This window comes from Thermobia domestica, chromosome 18 (assembly GCF_964235325.1).
Source record: "Thermobia domestica chromosome 18, izTheDome1.hap1.1, whole genome shotgun sequence".
Lineage (NCBI taxonomy): Eukaryota > Metazoa > Arthropoda > Insecta > Zygentoma > Lepismatidae > Thermobia > Thermobia domestica.
Window position 1 is genome coordinate 134,567,497 of NC_137471.1, and position 27,996 is coordinate 134,595,492.

The following is a 27,996-nucleotide window of genomic DNA, read 5'->3' on the forward strand; positions in this document are numbered from 1 at the left end:
TGAGAAACCATAACCTTTTCCATATTGTACAGGGGTATTTTCCTGCGAATAGAAGTTTCTTGTGCAATGAGTTCAGAAATTAACACTTGCAAGAATACTCTCTTAGTACAAGTATATTTTAGGCACACACTAATTTTCCCCCACCTCGAACTGTTTCAATTTCCTCACTGACAAACACTTTACCATTTTATATCGTAAAGATCAGATTCACCGTTATTGTAACAGAGTGGTGCTTGAGCGATTGACTAGAAATTCAAACTCCGATTAGTGACAATTTCACAGTCTTGTTTTATTACAAGTGTAAACTCTTTAGTCAGTTCAGAAGAGGCCCTGGATCGTGTTCAGAGTTGATGACGATGGATTTTGGTGAGAGTAGGTCAAAGTGGATGAGAGTGGTTCATAGTGGTTGGTGGGTCAGAGTGGGTCACCGTGGGTGGTGGGTCAGAGTGGGTCATCGTGGGTGGTGGGTCATGGTGGGTCAGAGTGGGTCATGGTGGGTCGTGGGTCAGAGTGGGTCATGGTGGTGGTGGGTCAGTGGGTCGTGGGTCAAGTTTTCATTGACCCACGCCAACTCTGCTTAGAGCTACTTTTAAGAGCTCGAAACTCTCGGATGCGTTTTATTTGTATATATGAAATAAAGAAGTTTCCTCTTCTGGGGGGGAGCGATCGCCCCGATCGCACCCTCTGGATCCACCACTGACGATAAAGAAATGATTCAATAAATAGGTTGAATAATTGATGCTCTGATCCTCACGAAGGAGGCCCTCTCGAGGCCTCCTCACCCTCAATTACCCTCGCCCTCAATGATATGAGGGCGAGGGTGCGCGAGGGCGAGGAAAAGTTTTGAGCACGAAGGCGAGGGCGAGCGAGGATAATGGACAACTCCTATCGCGAGGACGAGGGTGCACGAGGGCGAGGACAAGCTTCGATGGCGAGGGTGAGGGTGCGCGAGGGCGAGGAAAAGCTTCGATGGCGAGGGTGAGGGTGTGAGAGGGCGAGGAAAAGCTTCGACGGCGAGGGCGAGGGTGCGCGAGGGCGAGGAAAAGCTTCGATGGCGAGGGTGAGGGTGCGAGAGGGCGAGGAAAAGCTTCGACGGCGAGGGCGAGGGTGCGCGAGGGCGAGGACAAGTTTCGGCAGCGAGGGCGAGGGTGCGCGAGGGCGAGGACAAGCTTCGATGGCGAGGGTGAGGGTGCGCGAGGGCGAGGACGAGTTTTGGCCGCGAGGGCGAGGGTGCGCGAGGGCGAGGACAAGCTTCGACGGCGAGGGCGAGGGTGCGCGAGGGCGAGGACAAGTTTCGACAACGAGGGTGAGGGCGCGCGAGGGCGATGGACAATTCCATTCGCGAGGGCGAGGGTGAACGAGGGCGAGGGCCAACTGCTACTGCGAGGGCGAGGGTGAGTGAGGTCGAAGTAAAATGAACATCTATGGAATGACATATAGGAACATATTGTGGGACCTTCTGATGCTGTCATTTCTGCATTTTTATTTCTATGTTGTTTGAATTTTTAAATGTTTGCAGTTGGTTTTGGAGAATTCGTAAAAAAAAAAAAAAAAAAAACATGGTTTAGAAAGTTTTGCAGATTTCGCACAGTATTTGACATTGAAATAATTCAAATAATTTTTAAACTACGCTCTTATGGATATAAATCTGTTGGGGTGTCAACAAGACCAGATAGATAAGTACAAACTCCACCAGAAATATCTGTAGCTGCACTCTTTACATATAAGTAAACAGGGCTGCATTTGTTCCTTAAATGAAATATACATTAATCGCTCACTTCACATATCTTTGATCCTACAAGGGTGATTCAGAAAGTAGTGTCTCCAAGCCCACTACTTGGCCAATAGTACTGCAAACATTCTGAAGTGTTTATCATTGATGCGCTGATGTTTAAGCTATAGAATGTCACTTGTTTCGCCTTCTCGTTCCAGAGTAATGGAGCAATCCATGGCATTCAGTGGTGACTTCCGATTGAAACAGCGGCTGTCATTGAATTTCTGACAGCGGAAAGTTGTGTGCCCAGGAACATTCATCGCCGTATGACTGCAGTTTACGCGGATGCCTGTGTTGACAACAACACTGTCAGTCGATGGAGTACTCTGCTGGCACTGTTGTTGATCCTCTTCTGAGCTTGGGATGGTGTCGTGCATACTAAATTTATGTGAAACGGTCAGATAACAAACTCAGATCGCTACATTGACACCCTAAAACAACTGCGGGCCAGATTGCAACACACTCCGAACATAAACAGGCAGTTTTGCACCACGACTCTCCTCAGTCGCACACAAGCCACAAAACTCAAGAAGCAGTGCAGCACTTGAGGTTCACGGACATTCTGCCTCAACCTGCCTATAATCCGGATTTTGCACCCTGCGATTTTTGGCTCTTCCCAAAACTTAAGGATCACCTTACGGGTCAACGCTACAATTGTGACGCGTAAGTGGAAGTAGCATTTCGGCAGTTATATCACAAGCAGCCATCACAATTCTTCACCGACGAGTGAAAAAACTTGTTTCGCGTTGGCACAAGTGTGTTGCCCGTTATGGGGACTGTTGAGAAATGCCACCATTTGTGGCTGACATTGTACGCTTTCCACTGATACCTGTATCAATGCTATCTGTCAAACAGAAATAAAGATATCACCTTGGAGAGATTACTTTTTTGAATCACCCTCGTATGTTCACTGTGACGTATGAATAACAGACTTAAACTCAAAACAATTAATATTTGTATTTAAGGTATGTGACAATTTCCTTAATCTTTATCCTTAGACTTTGTCCCAACAATCCCCAGATTGTTTTCATCCTTTTTCTTACTTGAATGCAGTTACCTTTATCCAGTTCTGAGCGCTATAATCGATTCTACTGAGCACCGAGCTTTCTCTCAGCGCGAGCTTTTCTTTTGATCTCAATTTATAGGGTTTACTGCCTTACCGTGAATCTTCTATGCATGAACTCCTTAGGTTGGCACTACATCGCAACTTATATTAATCACTGTGTTATTTTCCCCGTTGTAACTACTTCTCACTCCTTGAGCTAGGGGGTTACTTTCCTATCGTAACTCATTCGCACGTTCACAAATCAGGGGGTGACTGCTCATTTCGGTTATTCAGGGGGTTTGTGCCTTTTGCCGTTCAGAGAGTTTTCCCAGAAACTGCATCATGTATTGACGTTTTTCAGTAAACTCGTTTATTACGTCACGTATTCCAGATCCATACATCATACTAAAAAAAAAAAAAAAAAAAAAAAAAAAAAAAAAAAAAACCTACGATTTTATATATATATATATATATATATATATATATATATATAATATAATATCTATCATGATGTAGTAACCCTATACTGTTAATCCTTGCATTGAGTGTTCAATGAAATATTGTGTTCATGAACATTTATTTTTCTTCTGTCAGAATTATTTCATTATTAGATATATTTTATTGCAAGCTTACATCAGTCTACCTACCATACTCTATAATTACTTTTAGCATAAGTATTTTCATTTAATTAACAAAAATAAATAAATAAATGAAATTCTCAAAATCATGTTGATTTTTTAAAAAGAAAATATCTTAAAATATATTCCTTTTGTTAAGCTGTAAATATTCCAGCAATCCACTTTTCGTATTACTTAAAATAACTGCCACTAAGGAAGTTTTTTTTTTTAAAAAAAATAAATAAAGAAAGAAATGCAAATTTTTCACTTCAGAAGACGAATAACACTTATTTTCATGAATGTAGAATTGTCACTTAGTTCAAATGACAAATAGTTTTGTTTTCGGAAGATACGGAGTGACGAGACAGTGAAAAATATGAAGACACTTCGTTATCATACTTGTCAGAAAGTTTCCTTCAGTTAATGTGTTAGCTTACTTTATCGTCCATCCTTTAGTTCGGTCCGTTGTGAAAACTGTTAATATTTACATAAGTAATGAATTCTAGGTAATGAACTGCCAGTTAAATCGTACGTAACTACGTTGTTTACGAATTTAAAACAGATTATACCTTATTACGAAATATATAGGTTTTAGTTCCTGCTGAGTGTCTAATCCACCTGGTTTCTGTGCAGATGGTGAGATACATACAGTTCAGTTCTCGCTTTAAACCATCTAATATAATCTCGACCCTCAAAGGAGGACATTTTCAACTTTCTGCGACGACTTAATCATCGACGGAAAAATCCAAAAATGTTCTGCAAGCGTTTTGGTAACACCGTAGTAATATATATATATATATATATATATATATATATATATATATATATATTAAAGCACATAAAAGCAAAAATGTTTTTACAAGTTTTCTAATTTTTTACTGATAGCATTCTAATTTATGGAGAAATATACAGGAAGCTTATAGGGCTCTATAATACGGAATAAGTAACCAATCAACAAATCTCCAGATATATTTACTCAAAAAGAATTACAAGTACATATCTTAAAACATAGTGATGAATCATTTAAATATCCTTGAATCCTTTCAACTGTGAATGTCACCTCGTTAGGCATTTAATGTGTCTCCAGAAATAGGTTTTAAATAAATTGTGATATTGACTACTAGGCTATATTTGTGACATAAAGCCAGTTTCAAAAATTTTCTGTTTCCAGGTGACCAGCAGATCTTCCATTTATCTTGATTTAAGCCAGCATATCAGTTGTGCCAATCTCTTCAAATGAAAAATCACTGTTTGCAGGGCGGTTAGTCATAAGACCCTCAGCTTTCACAAATCGTCCGGAGGTAGCCATTTTCTATACAATCATACACAGTGGCCCAAAAGTAGGTATACAGTATCGTACTGTTCAACTCATTGCATTTTATATAATTTCTTATTGTTATCCATCAAGAGCAGGCTTAGTTTCTTTATTATTTGTTCTTAATATGTTTTTACTTTCATCTTAAGCTTATAAGAGCTGAAACAAATAACCCATTGAGATACTAGACCAATGCATCGGTGTATATCTAGTTGCGGGCCACCTTGTATTATAACCACGACAGTAGCGCTACCAAGCAATGCGCAATGGCTCAGCATGCATCCCACCACCGGACGACTTAACTGTTCCCTTTTGAACCTCTCAGGTTTATCAGTAGGCCCATATCAAATGTTTAATTATTGTGATTCATGTTTTATTTACGGAGAAGAAAATCTTTCTGTAACCGTAATTTTTATTTACAGAGTAAACAATCTTTCTTAGACAGTAATTGTCCTCTAGAGGTTAGCCAATCTTTCTTCATCCCACATTTTCTTTCTGCAACATTGTCGCTTTGTCGTCTATTGTTCTGCTTTGGGGATCTCGACTAGTTCACGGATTTATGGAAATTAACGTTTAGGATTCGCTTTTCAGTGAAAGTGTAATGTTAAAATCCCGTAAGATAATCAATTTTTGGCATAAATGTTTGAACCTCCGTACTCACTTCGGACCCTTTAATCGAAGTGACTTGATAAAAATCCAGTTTGAGGTAGTTACTAATTTCGTGTGACCAGATTCTGACAAGCGGAAAGTTTAATCTTCTATATAAATATATCCATCTTCTATTATAAATAAAAATGAAAGTGTCTTTGTTTGGGACTTACCACTCGACCGATCTCGATCAAATTTTCAATGTAGATGAGGTTCGGGCCTGGAATGGTTGTTATCCTTTCACTTTGACGGTGCGACTTGGGGGAGGTGGGATATATATATATATATATATATATATATATATATATATATATATATATATATATATATATATATATATATATATATATATGATCGAAAATGACAGATATTAGTATCGATTCCATAGTTTTCGGGATCGCTGAGATGAACAGTGACACTTCCGATGCCGTTTAAATTCTAATTCAGCCCACAAAAGTAATATTTAATTTTTAAGACAAGAAACAACATCGTTTATCTGAGAACGCTTCAGTAATAGTAAAAGGTAGGATTGAGATTTCTGGGCTTTCGGCATCTAAGGACATTTAGCCCGTCACGTTTTGAGGGATGACGTCCCTCGGTGAGCACACTATCGTGGGAAAAGGAAGGAAGGAGGCGGCCTGGTACCTATAAGTTAGGTACCACTCCGGCATTTGCCTGGTGTGAATGAGGGAAACCAGGAAAACCTCATTCATGGTGGCTGGCCTGAAAAGTGCCTCCACCGGGAATAGTAAAAAGTGACTGAGTAACGGAACATATTACTAATTTTTCTTATTTTAAGCCAGTGAAGCGGGTAATTGAGGCTAGCAGTGGCGTAACTAAAGGCTTGGGGGCCCTCCCGCAGATAATGTGGAGTGGGGCTCCCTTCTCTAGTCCCACATTACGATTTGGGGCCTCTGATGGCTTGAGGCCCCCCGCAATGCGGGGTCTGCGGGGCCATTATTTACGCCCCTGGAGGCTAGTAGTATACAATAGCCTAATACGTCGGCAATACGCATGTTTCTGTTTCTGTTTCATTTAACGTTGTTAATAATTCATTAAAAAAATACTCAACAGAAATATTAAAGGAATTCAACACTACTACAAGATACTTTCATGAATGACAGAAGATTGATGAAACAATTTCAAACAATTTGATGGAGTAACGTAGTCACTTAAATGAAAAAGTAAACTTTAGTATTTTAAAGCATAAAATTTTAATGAAACATAAAAATGCAGTTCGTCTCAACGATTATTTATCCAGTACCTTGCAAACTTTTTCCAGAGATGTTAAAAAATATATATTTTCATTAATTTGTGACATGTGTTTACCAACGAAACATCAGTACAGTACTTGGTAGCGCGCATTAATTTACTATTCTGCAAAATCATCTCATAGAAATCACTACAGGTACAATCATAGTTACATTTGGTTTTATTACTGTAGGTATTTTAAGTGTTTCAGTTTTCAACTAAGATTTCTCATCAGTCTACAAATTATTCATTTTAGAAAATACCCTGTCAGTCGGAGCATTTGTGGCAGAAGCACACGTACGGAGCTCCACAATTTCACATACTTCGGAGTATGAAATTGAATTTTCTTCAAAATTCTTGAATAATTCACTCCATCTTTAAAAATACTCTCATGTGATCAGTGTTCCATTCTTTAGTTTTCTCAGAAGTAGCATGTTTCTTTATATTTGTAATCTCATCAAACAGGTAGGAATATTTTATTTCTTGTCCTGACAATTTAATGTACTTCAATCTGCTCTGGACATTTTCCCATTCAATTACCGAAATAAGTCTTGCCCAAATCAAAATGTTAATGTCTGCGAAAGGAGTGGACCACTTGCTCAATATACTCAATACAAGTTGAATAAAATGAACATATATCGTCGCATGAGAACTAGAGGAACGTACCTTCAAAAATGCGGTTTTAGTTTTCTTCATGTTTGGACATAATTTTAAAAGCCTCACTTGGTGTAAATGGAACGGAACACCCATCTATTCTCCTTGTTGATCATCTGTTGTAATATAGATCAATTACTGTCTTATTAAAAACACATCTTTCTAAGCAAATAATATTTTTGCCTTCTCGCCTGTAGACCTACGAAAATGGAGTTGCGTTCCTCTGCTTCCCATGCGACGATATTTTAAAATTCGATACACATACTACCTCATTTTCTTCAGGATTTTTTAAGTTTTAACTGAAGTACAAGAGGGAGAAAAACAGTTGTATCTGTCAATCAATTTTGCTTTGAGTTCAGCGACCAATGCTGAACCATCAACTATTGGAAAGGTACTGACCTTCAAGAAAATGAATAAAATCACTAAAATCTGATGCTATTGTGGATAAAGAAGAGCCATATTTCAAACAAAGAATCATTGAAAAACATGTCAATGATTGTGGAACAGTTATCTTAAAAGTACAGTTTTAAGGCTGGTAAAGTGTACTTTCTATAGGTGGCAACCAAAAAAGCCATGTAGATTTACTGAAGGAAAGGAGTTTCGAGTACTCGACCTCCACAAAGTCATAAAATTTACGCAATATAGATTCACGTACGGTGTATATGTAAAAAGTATGAATATATTTTCTTAACCACACTATCTATGCAAACTGGTAAACAGTCTAGAGCAGTTTGTACACAGTTATTTAGCATGTGTGCAGCACAACCAGCACCCACAATTGGTTTGTTCAACGAATTCTGAAGAATACTGTATACATCCTTATTACCTTTCCTCGATGCACCTCCAAAGTTGCAGTGGGTATTATCGGCACACACCGACGACTTTTCTTTCACTTTTGTACTCCTGTCTGTTCAGACAAATAACACTACTGAAGGAAGCGAAAATTCCGGACCCCAAGTCGCAAATAGGCGAATCAAATTAATTTCTATTATAATTCATTAGACACGTAATTAATATTTGAGCTTGTGGCTTTTTATGAACTTAGTGAAATTCTGTGTAGGGCTAAATATTATTATTATTATTATTATTATTATTATTATTATTATTATTATTATTATTATTATTATTATTATTATTATTATTATTATTATTATTATTTACCAGTTTTCGGAGCGTGGAATTTTAAGGAATGAGGGAAAATTTAGGCTGGCACGAGGGAACTTCTACTTAACTTGGTTAACATCACTATCGTAACTTAAAATAAAAAAATCTTTTCTGCCTTACAGACATCTCAACAAGGCCTTCTCAGTAAAAACAAGTATTGCAGAACAATGGTTTGTTGATTGTTTTCCTTTTCGAACAATAATATTTTGAGAAGTGTTGAAAAACACAACGGTTTATCATTCAGAAAAAGAGTGCATATGATTCGAAATCTGAATAAAGAATGAAACGTTAAAAAGATGAAAAATGAAATGAAATCTGTAAGTTTTACGTCACACGTTTATGCCGGCTAGGCTAAGGGAGACGGTGATGAGTAATAATGAAAAAGGTGAAATGAAGAAAGTGGGAGGAAAACTCCGAGAAAACCCACACACAGTGTGTTTGTCCACCACAAAGTTCATTTGGCTCGACCTGGGATCGAACCAAATACGCTATACATAAGAGGTGAACGCTTTACCACTGAGCTACTGCGGCCCTAAATCTACAGTGCAGAATACAAGTTGAGAGTTTCGTTGTACTAGCTGTCAAAAATAGGTTGTATTAAATAATTTTCAGATAATGCTAAGCTTCAAGCCTGTGTTCCTCACTTTTAAGTTATTGCTGGTTAGACCACTATTCTATCAATTTATAGCATTTAGGCCTATACTGTGAATCATAACACTAAATCAGTGTGAGAGATGTAAGACTTGAGTGAACTAGTAGGGGGGGGGGTAGTGGTAGAACGCTTACCTTTCATGCATGGGGTCCCTGGTTCGATTTCCGGATAAGTATGTATGTGGTTGACAACATCGTATACGTAAGTGTTTCTCGAGGTACTCTCGTTTCCTACCAAACATTCATTCTACCAATTCTTCCATAATCCCCTTCTCCCTTAGCCTAAAGGGCATAATCGTGGGACGTTAAACTGAAAGATTTCATTTTAAGTTATATAGTGTTGTCCACGAGACTCAAATTTCTCCTCTCAAAAAACTAGATGAAAATTGTCATGTTGTCAAAAGACGTAAATACAAGTTAACCAGTATTTATGGGTCGAGTTTCTCAGAATTGTCTTTGCTTTGGTTCAGACGATACTTAAAAGTTAGTTCTAAAATATGTTTTTCCCCACTTCTTGCTCAAACAAGTACATTTGTAAGTCTCTTTCGTTCCCTCGTCGCGGTAACTCAGTGGTAGAGCGTTCACCTCTGATGCATGGAGTCACGGGTTCAAACCCCGCTCCCGCTAAGTGAACTTTGTGGTGGACAAACACCGTGTGCGTGGGTTTCCTCGGGGTTCTCCCGTTTCCTCCCACTTTCTTTATTCCACCATTCCATTCATTTCTCATCATCACCATCACCTTTAGCCTAGCCGGCATAACCGTGGGACGTAAAACAAAGATTTCATTTCATTTAATTGTTTTTTCGTTCCCTTCTAGCTATGACGATAAGCTGGGATTGGGAATCTTTCTTCTTAGCGAAATATGATTAATTAGGTTATATAGGGACAGATTTGTTTTTCATTTGGGGCCGCGGTGGCTCAGTGGTAGAGCGTTCACCTCTGGTGCATGGGGTCCCGGGTTCAAACCCTGCTCCCGCCAAGTGAACTTTGTGGTGGACAAACACCGTGTGCGTGGGTTTTCTCGGGGTTCTCCCGTTTCCTCCCACTTTCTTCATTCCACCATTTCATTCATTTCTCATAATCACCGTCTCCTTTAGCCTAACCGGCATAACCGTGGGACGTAAAACTCACATATTTCATTTTTGTTTTTCATTTCTTCCAAACTATGCGTGAATTCTCGTGATTTATAAATGTGACTGAGTGTTCAAGGGAACAGTAAACCTGCAAAATATTTAAAAACAACCTGGCGTCAGTAACTGTATGCATAGTTGTAACTGCACTTACAGAAAATGGGGTTACGAGGGCGTTCGTCTCCATATCGTGTGTCCAGTGGAAAAGGGTGTCAGTCGACGCCATCAACCGTTGATTCCGTTGGATGCAGGATAACACTTGTGTTATTTCATTCAACCGTAGACTTTGAGTGTATTGTTTGAGTATGTTTTCAGAGATAAATCTCATACTGAACTTGTAAATCTCATTCTGTTTCGTCCCACTTCGGTGAAGAATAAGTTTTTTTTTTTCTTTGTACCTTCGGTCAATGACTTCCAAGTACAGTTCTGTTGTTGATCAAGAATTAAGATGGAAAGCACGTACTTCGGTGGATAATGACAATTGCTAAGTGTGATGCTTCGAGCTTCTGCTGAATAAAGTATGATCCCAGTTTTGATCTATGAACGTTAATTTTAAGTTCAAAATCTCATTTCATGGTTTGCGATATGGACTCTATAGTCAATTTGCAGGGGCCGCGGTGGCTTAGTGTTAGAACGTTCACCTCTGGTGTGTGGGGTCCTTGGTTCGATCGCAGCTCGCACCAAATGAGCTTTGTGATGAACAAACACCATTTGCGTGGGTTTTCTCGTGATTCTCCTGTTTTTCCCATTTTCTTTATTCCATCATTTCATTCATTTCGCATCATCGTCTCCTTTAGCCTATTCATTTCAAAGATTTCTATAGTCAGTTTACGATATGATCTCTACTTAGTTGACCACATGTTCTCGAATTCATGATGTGTGGATATGGCAATCCAGCAACTCCGCTGACGTAGTTTCGAAGGGTTTAAGCTAACAAGTACAAAATGTCCAGTAGCCTACAAATGCGAGTACTGCCTGCAGCATAAATCCCTGGCCTTCTTTAGTGTACAAAACAATCGTAAAACAAATAAATTGGAAGAATGAACAAATAAAAAAATAAAAATCAGTATGTATTTTATTTTTTGAGGTGGGGGTGTGTCCTTTCACGCAAGTTTCATCAATTTAATGTTGTGAAGATTAGTTAAAGTCTGATGAAGGTAACGTTAAATTATGGAAACTGTTACGACTTATGTTAATTTTAATAAATAAGTATATACTCTGATCAAGAAAGTGTTTTGTTCCAGAGTAAAGATGGATTAACTTTATTATTATATCAGTGAGATCTCGATAACTCGAAGCTGAACGGAATATACAAAAAATCGAGATTTTCGAATAATCAAGGTTCGAGTGAAGGTGGCCACAATAAAAGTTCAAGGTAACCGAGGTTCCGCGTTTCTCATTACCCCCTTACCGCATGCCGTACCATATATGGCACATCCCCTTTTTTCACTAGCTTTTATGTGATTTATAAAAGGCACCAAATGACTGTTTTGCCTGCTGTGTGAGATTGACGTGTAGGAATAAGAGATTTTGGTGTCATCTGGCATGCTCTTTGTGAGTTGTGTGTCATATATGGCACTTACTTCTTGTCGGAATTAAGTGAAAAATCTAAAATTCACAGGGTGTCCACCCACCGGGAAACCGGGAAATAGCCGGGAATTTCATGAACCTGGAAAAAAACCGGGAATAAGCCGTGAATTTCTTCAAAGAACCGGGAAACACGATAACAGCCGAAGAAGGCCGAAAGTTAAAAACGAAAGGCGTAGCTCAATTGTTTTCTACCGATAAGTCACTCGGCGCTTCTGAATTCATGATCCGTTGGGTCGGATCTAGCGTCATCCTGCCGGTATCCACCGTTTGGGGCGTCCGAATTCAGCATCAATGATGAATCGCAAGTGAACGTGGCGACGGTGAAACAGGCGATCGCTTGAATCCTATGTTGAGGTTCGCTTATCGACCATGTTAGTTTTGAATTTAGAAAAAAGAATAGAGTAGTGATGCGTCAAAAGGGGTTGTTTGAAACCTGAAAGAGCGCTATGTTGTAGTCAACAATCATGTGTGCGGTCTGTTGTTGTTTTGGCCTTGGTCTTTTAAGAAAGAAAAAAAAAATGGATATTATTTAACTATAATTCAATTTTAAGTAGCAGGAATTGTTCCTTTGATATATTCTTTATTATTTTTGTTTAAAAATGAATAGCAATGTAAAGATGAATGCGAATAGTAAATGGCGGGAATGAGATTGTCTAGTTGGCAGTTATGATTGCTTGTTTAGTAATAGGTCTGGTTCTACAGTCTCCTGATATCTTTAACCACCAGATAAGTTAGCAGTAATTATTTTACAGTAACGTTGCATCTCGAGCCCTATTAATGATATTATCTCATTAATATATATATATATATATATATATATATATATATATATATATATATATATATATATATATATATATATATATATATAGCATGTGTCAAGAAGAACAACGTTCTTAGTTGTAGAGAAAAAATGCACGAGAAAATGCTAGCACCAAAATTAGCATTTTTCTCAACTATTGCTTCAATGGTGGAACCATTTCTGACCGAATTTCAAACAGACCAACTCATGGAACCCTTTTTGCATGAAGAGCTCACTTCTCTCGTACAAAGATTAATGGAAAAAATAGTGAAGGTTGATGTTCTTAATAAAACAGGTGTATCTGTTCAAAAAATATATATATCAGATCCAAACAATCTTCCTGCTAAAGATGTGAACATAGGCTTTACAAGTGGGGATGCCATGTATGGAATCAAGGAAATAACGGATCTAGACAAGCTAACACTGCGACGAACGTGCAGAGAAGCTATCGCAGCGATGATTAGTAAAATAATGGATAGGTCACCATTGAAATACAAACTTACTCGAGCTATTTCGTGTCTCGATCCTGTGCTTTTGGTCACAACCTGCCACTAGCGGAGAAGCGTTTGACATTATCTTTGGAGGAGATGGTAGCTAAACGATGGTTTACAGGAAGCAAAGCAGGTAAAATTATGGGACAATATCGGAAGGTATTTTCGTCACCTGAATCTATTCATCAGTGCAAAACGTTTAAAAGAAAGGATAAGCGTCTTGATGCATTTTATGTTGAACTTCTTAGCGTATTCACTGAGGAAGTGTACGAGAACTCAATGATTTTACACAATGTATTTTGATACTGTCACACGGAAATGCATAAATAGACAGAGGATTTTCAGTAAATTCTGAATGCATTTTTGAGAATCAAACAAGAGAGCCTTATTGCCTTGAGACAAGTGTATGATGGTGTGAGTGCATTAGGTGGATTGGAGTCAATTAAAATCAGCAAAGATATGATACATGCGGCCAGAAATACACATGCTCGATATACTGAACATTTAAAGAAAAAGGCGAAGGATTTGAGTGAAAAGGAAAAAAAAAAGGAAAGAGAGAGAAAACGTGTAACGCGAGAAAGACTGGAATTGGAAGCTAAAAAAACAAAGGTAATTGCTGAGGCAAAAAAAGAAGCTGCTCTTCTAGAAGAAAAAATCAATCCACTTATCGGGAAGTAACTAAAACAGGTAAGAAAATATAATTTATTTCGATAGCATAATTTTATATTGTTCGGGTGAGAACTAAATAATAATCCTTCCGCCTCTTTCGTAAAATATTAGTCTTTCAGTGCCTGTTATAACCGGGAGTTTATCTAGTAGAGCCGGGAAAACCGGGAATTTCAAAACGCTTTGAGAGTGGACACCCTGATTCAAGTTTAATTCATTTTTCAAGTTCCCATATGAGGATTTCTAATACTGATTATTATTATTATTATTATTATTATTATTATTATTATTATTATTATTATTATTATTATTATTATTATTATTATTATTATTATTATTATTATTATTTTGCTAAAAGATAAAATCATGCAGAAAGGGGTTAAAAGTGACTATTATCTCTCTAGCTCGAAGTTTTTTTATTCGTTCAAGCTCTAGAGCTCGGAAGTTGTGAAAGTTCCTTAAATCAAATAAGATGGCTAGTAAAAATAAAGTATTATACGTGTGTTTTGGAGCGAGGGAGTCTTTATGTCTAGACATTAAGTAAAACACAAGTACAGTACACGTTAGCAAAAATAATAATTACATAAAGCATAGAACTATAGCTTCGAGTTAACCGTGATCATATCAAGAGAAATTCAAAGTATGGAGGTAAACTTCGGCTTGTAGAAGTTCGCAGATACGAAAGTTTGAGTTACGGTACTGAGGTTTTTAAATATGGGTATGAAACTCTTAAAATTCGACTTACAGAGGTTATTTTAGCATTAAGTGTTAGGGAGTGTGAAAAAAATAGAATTATCGGTTATATATATATATATATATATATATATATATATATATATATATATATATATATATATATATATATATTACAAAACTCTTAGATGGTGAACTAGGTAAAAATTCTAATGACTATGACTTGACACTTTCATTCTTGGGGCTATTTGACAAATTCCAGTTTCCTTCCAGTTTAGTGCATTTTGTAAATATGTGTATCGGGTAACAAGAAAAACGTAAGTAGGCGTGTGAAATACTGGCAAATAAATCTTAAACATTCTATTTTAAGATGGATACAACATTTATTGGTATTGTTTGGTAGGATTGCTGCAATATTACCGAGCAAGAGAATCGGATATAGTCCATTTGCATTAATAAGTTACTCCGAATAGTCCTGCTTGGGCTTAGGATCGAAAGTGTTAAAGTAAGCTTTAATTATGTAAGTTTTGAAGAAAACAACCGATTTAGGAGAAAACAGTTTTTTTTGAAAATTTTCAAAACCCAGTCCCGGTTTTGCTGGAAACCGGGAACCGAAAAACAGTTTTGTGTCCACCACTACTTTAAATATACCAAATAATGTTGCGTAAGACAAACAATGTGATCCCTTTAATGTTTACTTCACTATGGGCCTCGGTTAGCTTGTACGGTAATACATAATTGTGTTGTTCTTTGTATGAAACCTCTAGTTTTAAAAGAAAGGGGAAAAAATGATTTGGAAGTTTAAGATCTTTTCACATAATGCCAATTTGGAACAAGTTGAAGGAATATTTTCGACTTCTGGATACATATTTCCGCCCCGCTTTTAGCGCATAAAAATATTTTTAGTTTTTTTTTTAAAATCACGTAAATGTATCTTTGAAGCAATGTCTTACATCAGCAAGTCTAGATTATACTCCGAAATAATTTTATTTCTATTTTTTGAATACATAGAAGTGCCTGCCTTCCATCAGCAAGAGTGAAATTGTATTCTGGAAAATCTAGTTGTTGCAGCGAGTGCTCTGAGTATTCGCGCCTCCATCGATTCTCCAGCATCGTCACGCCACACGATCACGTGATGGCTGTGAAAGCTTGCACATGCGCCGTTGTGTATCCAAGATGATGATGTTTCTATGACAACCCGGCTGCTTTACTGGGAACAACATTAGATTGTGTTATCCAACTATTTCAGAGATGCAAAGTCGCAAATGCTTTTAGTTGGTTTATTGGAAGTCGTTAGCATTGGTACTAAATCATTTTACAATAGCAGTAAACCAACTCTGTGAGTTCTGTTCCAATGCCTCCGACATTAATTCTGTCTCCTTTCATAACGAGATTTTCAGTTACATTTTGCATAAATTATCTGAAATTCATCAGAGCTCAGACTGTATATGCCCATTCAGGCATACCACTGCGTGTAAATCATTCGTTTAGAAAAATGCAACTCATTACACGTTTTTACGTTTCTAACATCGTGTTTAATATGGAAAGAGAATGGATGTTTTAAGATATTTAATTATTTCATTTTACGTTTTCCTGCTTTACGATTTGCGCATATACGTATTGTGCCTCAAAGAGCAACATGATTTATTACTGTTAGTGTTACTGTTAATGCTATCAGCTTGTGTTTCCAACCAGACATGCAAACTGAAAGCCCAAGGTTCAAAAACAATACAGAAAAAGATGTAACATTAATAGGATCGTTTGATCTGTATTTGGGGGAATATGTAGGGTGGTCCAAAACCTACATACCAACGTAAAGTAGTACTGGAAGTTAAAAAACAAACATAGACAGTTCAAACTAGGGTGATCAGAATGCATTTAAAACATATGTTCAATGTGTTTACCAATCACTTCAATGACTTTACCTACTAAAAAAAAAAAAATATTAGTAGAATCACGAACTTGGAAAACATGGGGAAAACTGCCAAAATCTCACGCTCGATACATTTTCCAGCTTATTGAAGGTCTTAAGGTTCATGTGCTACAGCGTTTGTTTAGAAAGTAATGAGTCTGGGTCCAGGAAATAACATTTATTGATCCAATTGGTACATTTTGTTAAAATTCGTCGAAGTACTCTCCTTTATTATCGACACACCGCCGCCAGCGCGATTTCCACTCGGCGCACGCCTCCTGCAAGTCAGTTTCCGACAACCTGCTCGGAAAACTTATTTCTGCTTGGATGGCCAAAATATCGTCAAAATAATGACCATTCAAGCTTCATTTTAGGTTGGGGAATAGAAAAAAAAACACCCTCTGGGTGTATGTCGGGACTGTCTGGTGGCTGCCTCACCGATTCTAGCCCATAATGACGTCTCAATGAACGCAGTGTGACACTGTGCGTTATTGTGATGGAACTTCCAGCATTGCCGGTCGGACCCGATTGACTGTTAAGTAGCTCATGTCCTTAGGATCCTATAAGCTGTAGGTCCACGTCTCGTATAGCCTTGATGCTGAAAAGAGTCGCAAAACTGCGAAGAAACCAACTAATTTATCCAGCGGTATTCATCCACGCCTCAAATGCATGGACACAATTTCCCCAAATTTTTCTTTCCTTCCCAGAAAGTAGTAGAGGAGACCGAAGTTGGTTGGGACAAAACCAATATAACAACTTTGCAGACTAAATTTTATTCAATTTATCGTTTTTCAAATCGTTCTATAGTGTAAGCAAATTTTGAGTGTACTATTTTTCAATAAAAATTTGTCCCTCCCAAAAAAAAAAAAAAAAAAAAAAGCAATCTTCCCCTAAAATTCGACTGGTGGCTCCCTTAATATTACTATAGCTACAGAATTACCGGTTACATAACTTACTTGTTTATACAATACTCTGTTTTGAAGTTTATATATACACAGGATATTCAAAATAATACCGACAAAGTTTGAGAGATGATTCCAGACAAAAAGTACAGACTAACCTGGGTGCAGAAATCTGTCATTTCGAAGTTATAGACTGCCGAAAACATGAAAAAAATGAACAATAAAGATCCATAGCTTTAACAGTATGGGACCTACCGTAGCCCGGTCAAGACTTCACTTACGAACTAGTATGTGCGCTATCCAAATATCCATGTTTCAGAATCCTACAGTACTTATTTAAGTTTTTCTAGGAAATCTTCTACGGCCCTATAATTTGAAGTACTCAACAACTACCTCCTATAAAAATTGTTGCGGAAGTACCGCAGAATTCTGAAACATGGATATGTGAATAGCGCACATACTAGTTCCTATGTGAAATGTTGACCCGATAGTATTGGAGCTATGGACCTTTAAAGTTCAGTTTTTCATGTTTTCGGCTGCCTATAACTCCGAAAGAAAGCATTTGTGCACCCTGGTCAGTTTATACTTGTCGTCTTGTCTTGGTGTCAGGAATCACCTCCCAAACGTTGTCGGTGTTGTTTTAAAATACCCCATATATATAATATGTAATTATGTATGTATGTATAAATTTTATAAAAGAAAAAGATACCTGTACGGAATGCGTAGGAAGAAATTTTAATCTCAGTTTCAGCTACAGAGGAAAGTGGTTTTGTTTCCTATTTAAAACATGTGTTAAAGCGCAGGTGACGTTCTCCTTAGTTTCGTTTTAGTACTACTTAGGGAAGTAATATTGATTTATATGTAGACTATTAAGTACTAGTAGTATTTAGTCTAATATGAAGCTTAAAATTTATACGGAACTATTCTTGAATGTAGGTAATAAGGTGTTTATGAAAATCAGTTGATCGCATTAGGAAATGTGATGATTGGGGAAAAATGCTGTACGTATGTTGTTAACAACGATAACTCTCTCTCTCTCTCTCTCTTTTTTTTTTAAATAGTTACTCCGTGACCAAGCGGTTAGCATACGCGCCTTTGGCGTGAGAGACCCGGGTTCAATTCCCGGAGATTCTCATGTGGTTCAGATTCTACGTTAATCAGTAGGTCCCGTCTCATATAGCCTCGCTGCTGAAAAGGACGTTAAACTCAAAATCAACTGTCATTTTTATTTAAAAAAATATTTTGGTATTATAAAACCTACTCTCAATAAGCTTAAACTGCTTATGCAGAATCAAAGATAAAAGAACAAGGAAAATGGGCTTGGATAGGCAGTTATGGGATCAGTAGGATTATTCAAGTGTTTAAACAGTTACTTTTTTATCTGCCGCAGTAATATATATTTACTTTCATCATGCAGTACCGAAGTTATGAAGGACAGGAACCTACTATTAACGTAGACTCACCCCCGAACCACGGGCTTAGCTTGAGTCCCGTGCAGTTGGCAGAGGTCACAAACATAGGCATCCAAAGAGGGACGCCCCTTGGCTCACGAAAATCTATACGTAATATAGGAAACCACGTGTATTAAATACCAGACGTGATATAGCAACCAGGGAAATGCTCCCCTAGAATTTTTTTTTTCCCGGGCGCCCATGGTCACAGATCATGCAAGATCACACCTCACAATATAGGTGATACTCCACAACACTACCTCACCTAGAGATTTGGGTTTCAGTATAGCGTTATTAAAATTCGAATGTCATTATTCGAATAATTTATTCTTCGGATACGTTATTCGAATGAGTAATTACTCGAATTCAGATAATAAATGATTATTCGAGCAAATAATAATTCAAATATTGAAAACCAATAATAATCGAATATTCGATAACAGAAAACGTATTCGAATAATTTAACAGTACTATTAACAGAACCATATCGCAAGCCCTGGCTAATGCAGTAATAAGAAACCAGTACTTGTTTTGACTGTTTACTACGAGGAGTGATCAGAAAGTAAGGATACAAATCCTACAATGAAGTTTGTGTATATGTTATTTCGTACAACCAACAGATAGTACATACATTAGGTTATTTTTCGATATAGGCTAGTCTCCGTATCGATTGAGGCACTTGTCGCATCGTGAAATGAGTTTGAAGATTCCTCCTGGTAAAATTCTAGTCCTTATGAGTTCAGCCACTTTATGAAGTGTTTTCGTCGTCTGAAGCTAAGCGATGGTCTCCTAGGTCTCCTTCAAGTGCAGAAACATTTGAGAAAAGTCGCTTGGAGCGAGCTAACGTGATCCTCCTGCTGTTCTGAATCAGCTCCTCACGCGTACTGTGTTCAGATCTGTTGATAGGGTCGGCCACTGCGCTCCATGTCGGTGACATTTTCTTTTTGAGCCGCAAAGTTTCGACACTACTTTACGACATGCTGACGGCACAGTTTCTCCGTAAAGCTCTACCAGCTGCCGGTGAATTTCAGCCGCGGTTACATGTTTCGTCCACAGAAATAATTGAGCAGACTTCTTCGGGACACCAATTTTCCAAACTAGTTACTGTTTGTGTTTACCTACAACTTGCGCGGTAGGTGGCGGGTGACTGAAGCTCTTCACAGTTGCTAATTCTGTGTATTAAAATTACCACACACTCCTCATTCCCCTATAACAGACAAAACTCCAGAAATATCGGCATTGTAACCTTAGTTTTTTATCCTCCCTCATGTTTATTACAGAAAATACTTTCTGGAAATTTGAAAATAAATCTTACATTGACCTATTCAAGTGATCCAGCAGTTACCGATGCAGTAGTTGAGTTTTATCCAAGAAGAATACCCTCAGTGGTAAATGAACCCGAGACCACGCGTTCAGAATACACGTTTAAATACTTAGCGTTAATTACGGGGAGGGGGTAATGAATTACAACATATTTCTGTAATACCACTCATTAGTATATATGGTACTTCAGTTCTAATTATTTTTAATCTTTTTCACAAAATCATGGCTAACATTAGGATATTTTACTTCTCTGAAGTCTTTTATACCGAGTGTACGAAATTTCAATTTTAATCGATGAATAGTACCAAATGTTATATCCGAAAAATCACTTATTTTATTCTTTTTTAACGAAAAGAAATAGAATTGCAATAAAATTTTGTTTTTATAAAATATAGCCTTTATTGAAGCTAATTGTAGTGGTAAGTAATCTTGACAATGTTGCAGTGTTACTGTTGCTTTTATTATTTTAATGCTTAGTGCTCTACAAATTATTTGAATATTTTAACGTTAATCTTGTTAATCCTGCACTACAGTTTGTAAAAGTGCAGCACTAAGAAGGAATGCTTCCAAACCTAACAGGATTTGTATGGTATAATATAACTTACGAACGATTATAATCTCAGCGGAATAGCGCATATGTATGTATGCTCTCGGTCCTGTGCTGGGAGTAGTACCGCGAGACGACGGTTTACGCAGCGTCCACGCAGTGATTAGTGGATAAAAGAACAGAAAACATATGGTCAAACAGCACTGTACCTCGTTGTCTTAAGATCGTAGTATAAGCAGATTACTACATTTGAACGGAGCCACATAGTTGACTTGCGGGAGGTCTCTTTTCGTAAACGGAAATTAGCACGCGCGTATAGGGGATGTCGGCGTAGCGATGATGCATATATGGAATCAATGGAATGCAATCATCGATGACCACGCACAATGTGACCATATAGGTTGACAGACACCCTGTCTATATGGCCGTGACGGACCTTAAGCGTTGTCCATTGTTAAACGACACTTTTTTTTTTGTGCCGTTTATCCGAAGTTATTCTGTAATTAGAAACGCGTCAGTCTACAGTGGGCACACAAACAGTCACTGTTGTACTGAGTGGCCATTCAGTAGTATTTGCAGGTAGGCCTAAATCCTACTTCCACCTGTTATGTGAAGACCACATAAACATTAGACGTTGTTGTGTTGAGCGGAATCTGTCAATGTGCATTGTCGAGCGTAGCTCCGAAACAGGTGTCGTGTGATAGACCATTATACGATGCAATCTCGGCTGAGCATAACCTCACCAGCGACGTCTGCGTTAAGGAAGTTCTGCAGACTGTGCTCCTAGCCTTCCTCCAAACAACTCTTAAATTTCAACGAAATTCTGCCAATCCTCATGTTTCTCGAAATGTGTAAGTCTTGCTTCCCTGACGTACACGGTCGGCCATGAGTATTCGATGTATTCAATAGGATTGCTTAAGTTGCCTGGCACCTTCTTCGTAACGAACCTTCAGCAGTGAGAGCCGATGTCTTGTGGATTCGCATGAAGCAGCACGGCAGGCGATTCATTAGAAATACATGTAGCGCCTATTGATTCAATACTACACCGTGCAGAGATTGTGATTGCAACATGTGAAGGTTTCCAGCCATACTAATTTATCACTCTTAAAGGTGTTGTACAGTTCCGATGCTCTGTGATGTAATCTGTGTTGGCAACTTCATCTCAATCGCACAAGTCCTTCTTGGTGTTGCAACTTTTACAAACAGCCTTATACAAAAGTTGTAAAGAAGTCATTCGTTGGGAAAATTAAATACTTTAAATCAAAAAATAAATAGAAAATATAGTTTAGGAAAGTAGAAAAAAAATTCTACGGGATTACAGAATATTAAAATTGTAGTTTTTACTTTGATACTCAAATTTTAAGGTGTATAATTCTCTGTTCAAACTTGTTCTGTGAATGGTAAAAAATCAACATGAATTTTTGTATCATGGCAGATTAAAACATGGAAGAGAAAAAAAAATATCCACATGTTAACACAAAAATTAAATCCAGTGATGAGTGATACGTACACTCATGTCCAAAATTATTGTTGCATATATATATAATATGTTGGTATAGGAATATAATTTGATAACGAATTCGCCCGGTATTTCTTATAATGTTAGTATGTGTATAATCGGCAAAAACATGTGTGGCAAATTTCATGTCAAAAGAGCAGTAAATAAGAATAATAAAACAAAAATAAAATTTTCTCGTCCATTTAGCAACATTTTGTTTTACTCATTCTAATTTTCGTATTTATAATTCTTTTCCTATGAAATTTACCACAAATATGTATTAAAAGTACCCTGCATAATTATCAAATTATATTCTTGTAAGAAGACAGTTGTAGATATGCGACAATCATTTTAGACATGAGTGTACGTTATTTTAAGTCTCTTTGAAATATTGTGGATGAAAAGTTTGCTGTTCCTTTTCCACTTATGTCATAACGAAGGGTTTTCGACATCCACTAGAAATTGTTGCAGCACTAAGATAAGATGTACAACATAATGTGAACTGGTACCTCGAGATAAATGGCGTTAAGCTTTATACAAATTGACGATACAGTTGGATCCCCTCTACGATGTAGATTATTCTGCCTGCAGCAGTCTTGCGAAATTGTCCGAATGTGTTGACTTCGTCTGCTTCCTTTGGAGAATCCAAAATAAGTTACAAATCTTTCTGATGGCCAGTAGAGATGTCATCTTGCAGGAGACTGTAGAGCTTTAGTATACATGTTTTTTAGTTTTAATTATATAATATGCAATATCTCACATTCTACAGAAATTCATGTTGAATACCGCCATATATAGTATATGATTCCTTGGTGACTATATTGTGTACGTTTCTATGTGTGTGCTTCTACTTTAAAAATTTAATGTGTGTTCTTTCCCTGTAGAGAAACGAAGTCTGTGATATGTGTGGTGATGAGAGCCCTCTTCTTGGCAGGAGGGTTTCACTGGGTAACAGTCAAAGGCAAACAAGCAACAGCGAAAGAAGCTCCTATTTTGGCCCTTGCTCCTCATTCGTCATATTTCGATGCCTTACCAGTTGTTTGTTTGGGGGCTCCCAGCATCGTGGCTAAGGGTGACACCGAACAGATTCCATTCTTTGGAAGTATGCAATAATCCAATTTTATTCATGTTATTTTATCACGTTTTTGCATTCTCATCATTATTGTGTCACATTTCAAAAGGGTCAGATAAGTCATATGCATATAAAAATGAAAGGCAGAAATGCCTCGGCAGTGCTAAATTAATAAATTTATGATAATACAGATCACACACAGGAGATACACAAAAATAAGGAAACGCTTGAAAAATTGCACATGTCCTTTTATTAATAGCGAGTTAGGACCACTTTTAGCACAGAACGGCCTGACAGTCGACGGGGAATGGAGAAATACAGATTGCGTATGGTTATCAAAGGGATGTTGTACCATTCTTCTGCCAAAGCAGCTGCAAGTTGTTGTAGAGACGGTGGTGGTGGGTAGCGGGCTCGCACCTTAGTATCCAAAACTGACCATAAGGGCTCAATGACATTGAGATCTGGCGATTGTGGAGGCCATCGCAGATGTGTCACTTCATCTTCGTGCTCATCAAGCCAGTCCTGGACGATATGAGCTGTATGAACAGGGGCACTGTCATTTTGAAACACGGCATTACCATCTGGGAACAAAGTTTGCACTGCATCGTGGGATGTAGCTGGTCATTCAAAATGGTTACGTAGCCCATCGCAGTGACATTTCCATTCAGGATGATGATGGGTCGAACAGACTACTAGGATATGGCTTCCCAAATCACTGAACCACTGCCATGTTTCACACTTCGTAATAGACAGTCTGTATCGTACGGTTGTGCTGGCGTTCTCCACACGTAAACTGGGCCAGCGGTTGCAATGTAAAGGAAGATTCATCCGACCAGACGACAGTCTTCCACTGTCCAGATTACTTCTCCATGTAGCAGCATGGTCAACAGTCATGAGTGATTTGGGAATTGCAGATCTGCCATAAATACCCTGCTTGTAAAGTTCTCTTTTAACTGTTTTGACGCTAAGCACTGTATTCAGCTCAGCTATGATTGGCACTGTGGTGATGTGCTTGGTCACAATCGTACCTCATGTGCTTCTGTCACGCAACACAGATTGCATCCACGCTGATGCGGTTTTTCCGAAACACTCGTAGGCAGTCATGATCTTCGAGATTTTGCCTCTTGATATACAAAACATTTTCACTACTTTCGTCACGGAAGCTCCCACCATACGCGCACCCACAATTTCCCTTTTTTGAAACTGTCAGATCAGACATAATTCACGATAACCTACGTGGACCGGTCGCTGAACTGTAACTGGCCCATCAACAGAAATTTAACTAATATTTTAATTCTTGTATGCAGGATAAAAGAATATTGGGTTACTTTTCTTCCCTTAGTTTGTGGCAATAAATTGCCAATATTTACCAATGTGGCTTCTCTCAAGAGTCGCCTTTGGATGCACTTTTTCTTTTTGTAAACGAAAAGCTTCCTTACACTACGATTCTGAGCAATGTTATATGCGGAATGCTTCAATACGCAATTATATGCTTCAGTAGTGTAAGTTGTAATTTTTCTCTCTTCTGTTTTCCTTCCATCATAATACCTGCAAAGTCACTCAGCATACAATCTCTTGTGTTTTCGAAGCCCGGTGGATAAGTGATATATCGCGAACCTTACGAGAAGTCTCTGTAGCAGTTTCTCTATGTTCGAGAGTATTGTTATTAACGCTGTACATGCTATTGTATGAAACTATTTCTTTATTTTGAAAAATAAAGCGAGCTGCAAACAATTAGTCCATGGCATTATTGCTTGAAGCTCTGACATGGACAGAAATATGATCTCTAATAATTTGGTGGTTACTAATGAACACAAACCTTTGAATTTTAAGAAAAAATCGAAACAACGAAACTAAGAGACAGTTAAAAAAAAAAAAAAAAAAAAAAAAATAGGCGAATGAAATTATATTTGATGGAATTTTCCCTCTTCACATATATTTATTCTTTTTTTATGGATTGAATTTCTTTGGAAACTTTCCCTTTTTTAAATGTGACACAATAATCTTATATTCCTTAAACCCCTTGTAGTTTCAAACTTTGTATATATGTAATATATTATACGTGTGTGTGTTTTGTGTGTATATATATGTATATGTTAGATTATTTTTATTATGGTGATAGTTGTCATTGCACGCTCCTAATATTTTTAGGCAATTTAAAATTCTACCCTTTTCAGGTATGTTCGCCTTCTAAACAAGTATTACGGGAAGATTGCAGTATTTTTTTTCTTTCTTCGATTTTTAAAGTAATGGGAAAACAGGAATAGTGCTGGTAATCATTTATACTCAGAAAATACTACGAAACAAATTGGCTATTATACTGTGGAATAGGCACTAAACAATATTTCAAAGAACTTGAGCGCCGTTTCATAATACTAACTTACCGGCAAAGTCTTCCCGTAAGTTACTATGTAAAGTACAGGGCAAGTCAAAATCGTGGACCCGATTTCAGAACTTTATTCGGTGAAAGCTAATAAAACATATGTTATTGTGACACGTGTGCTTAGAAAGATAAGCTGTGAAAGGTATCTTCAAACATATAACAAGAATTCTAGGTGTATATGAGCACCTCGCATAACACGGCACACATCAAGCCGATAGATAATCTATTTCCTACCAAACGTTTTGTATCATGTTGCCATCAATATAAGCAATTGCTGCTGTGATGCGTAGCGCAAGTTATCCAGTCTTGTTGGAAATGGTGATACGTAACCATGACCCGTATTACGCGAGATGTTCACATACAGCTAGAACAATTGTGGTATGTTTGAAGAAACATTTGATAGGTTTTTTTGTTTTTTTTTAGCACATGTTTCACAATACCATATGTTTATTTGACTTGCCCAGTAGGCCTATGAGATCTTTAAATTTTAACATTATTCTTTGTTTTCCGTATTTTGAAAAATTAAAAAAAAAAAAAAAAAAAAGTATGAGGAAAAACATATCTGCTGCGATCTGTTCTTAAGCAACATAAAATTTCTCGTATAATATGTTTAAGGTTTGCATCTATTCATCTGTGAAGCATATACGAGATGTGACGAGAGCAGACAAAACTATTGTTTGAACAATTAAGAAAAGCTGCTGAGATATAAAAAGGCTACTCTCGTCATAAAGTGTCATGTTGACAATCAGGGGTCATCATTATCACATGTATTCTGCCATTATTAGCAGGTTACTTGCTGCAACCAAAAAGCTTCCGTGCTCCACGGTCTTCTGCTAACTTTTTCATCTTCACGTACGATTTCTGTATTTTAATATTGTCCATTAGCCTGTAGTCTTCTTTGCCTCCTCCCCCTCTTTCCTGCTACATCCCTCATGATAAAGTACCTTCTTACTCAATTTCCCAACCAATTTCTCCTCCTCCTCCTCTTAATAGTATCTAAAATTCTTTTCTCCCTGACTGTTTTAACACCCTTCCATTAGTTTTCCGCGTGATCCACTTATCTCCACTCTTCTCCACTCCTACATTTCGAAAGATTTCAAGCTTTCTTCATTTTTACGTAATGACCATGTTTCTGCCCCATATAGTACAATACTCCACACGAAGCATTTTATGAGTCTTTTTCTCAACTCTTTATTAAAGGTCCCACAAAATATCTTCATGCTCCTAAAGGCTTCTTTCGTCATTCCTATTCTTGCTTTTATTTCACGTTCACACTTTATAACATCACTAATAATAGTACCCAGGTATCGAAAAGTAGTCACTTGTTTTGTTTTCTTCCCTCCTACTTCAATATTTGGCACCGCCCACTTCGTTCCAATAGTGGTAGAATACATATACTAGCGCACAGAAACTCATTATTCAGTAGCTAGCGCACATGATGTATTCTTAGGCAGTATTCCTTCTTGATAAAGATTAATTCCTATTAAGGGTCGAGTATCTACGCAGTCCTTTTCTTTTCCTTTCTTTTTTCCTTGATTTTTATGTAGAGAAGAATATTTTTCTTTCTTTCTTTGATTTTTCTATAGGAAAGTATTTAACTGTTTCTTTTTTCTTTGATTTTTATATAGAAAGTACTTGTTTCCTCTTTTCTTTGAATTTTATATAGGGTCGTGTTTTTGCTTGCTTGCTTGCTTGCTTTCTTTTTCTTTGATTTTCATATAAGGAAGTATTTTTTCTTTTTTTCTTTCATTTTTATATAAGAAGTATTTGGTTTTTTCTTTCTTTTTTCTTTGATTTTTTATATAGAGAAGAATTTTTCTATTTTTTTTTCTTTTTTGACTTTTGTAAAGGGAAGTATTTTTATTTTCTTTTTCTTTTATTTTTATATAAGAAAATATTTTTCTGTTCTTTTTTCTTTCTTTGATTTTTATATATATAGGGAAGCATTTTTGTTTTTTTTCTTTGGTTTTTACATAGGGAAGTACTTTTCTGTTTTATTTCTTTTTTTCTTTGACTTTTATATAGGGAAGTATTTTTCTGTTTCTTCTTTCCTTATTCTTTGATTTTTGTAGAGGGAAGGAATTTCTCTGTTTTCTTCTTGGAATGGAACTGAAATTTTAAATGTTTGTTCTTCAACTCTAGTTAAATGTTTTTATTTTCTGAAAACGAATTTCATAGATTTAAAGAAGAAAACCTGTAAAATTAGACCATTGAAATTTCAGTTCATTTCAGAGAAAGCAGAATAATTTCTCATAAACTAATGAACTTTAAAAAATAGTGCAAGTATCAACACCGTTAATTAAAATTTTCTGGTACTTCGAGATTCAGTAATTTTCTTCACCATAAAAGATCGAATATTTTGAAATAAATCTAGTTTAATAATGAACAGTTAAACATAAAATTTCCAATCCACAGGA

General features: G+C 37.1%; 1 protein-coding gene across 2 annotated transcripts in view; it reads left to right on the forward strand.

The window, feature by feature from the left end:
- The window catches only part of LPCAT (lysophosphatidylcholine acyltransferase), a 343,891-nt gene that overhangs the window by 241,428 nt on the left and 74,467 nt on the right, over window positions 1-27,996 (forward strand). Inside the window, exon 3 of one of the 2 annotated variants that reach the window (XM_081745921.1) lies at window positions 23,009-23,226. The exons of the other annotated variant lie outside the window; for it this stretch is intronic. Coding sequence (XP_081602047.1) covers window positions 23,009-23,226 — 218 coding nt within the window. The remainder of the gene's footprint in view (window positions 1-23,008; window positions 23,227-27,996) is intronic. 2 annotated transcript variants of the gene reach the window in all.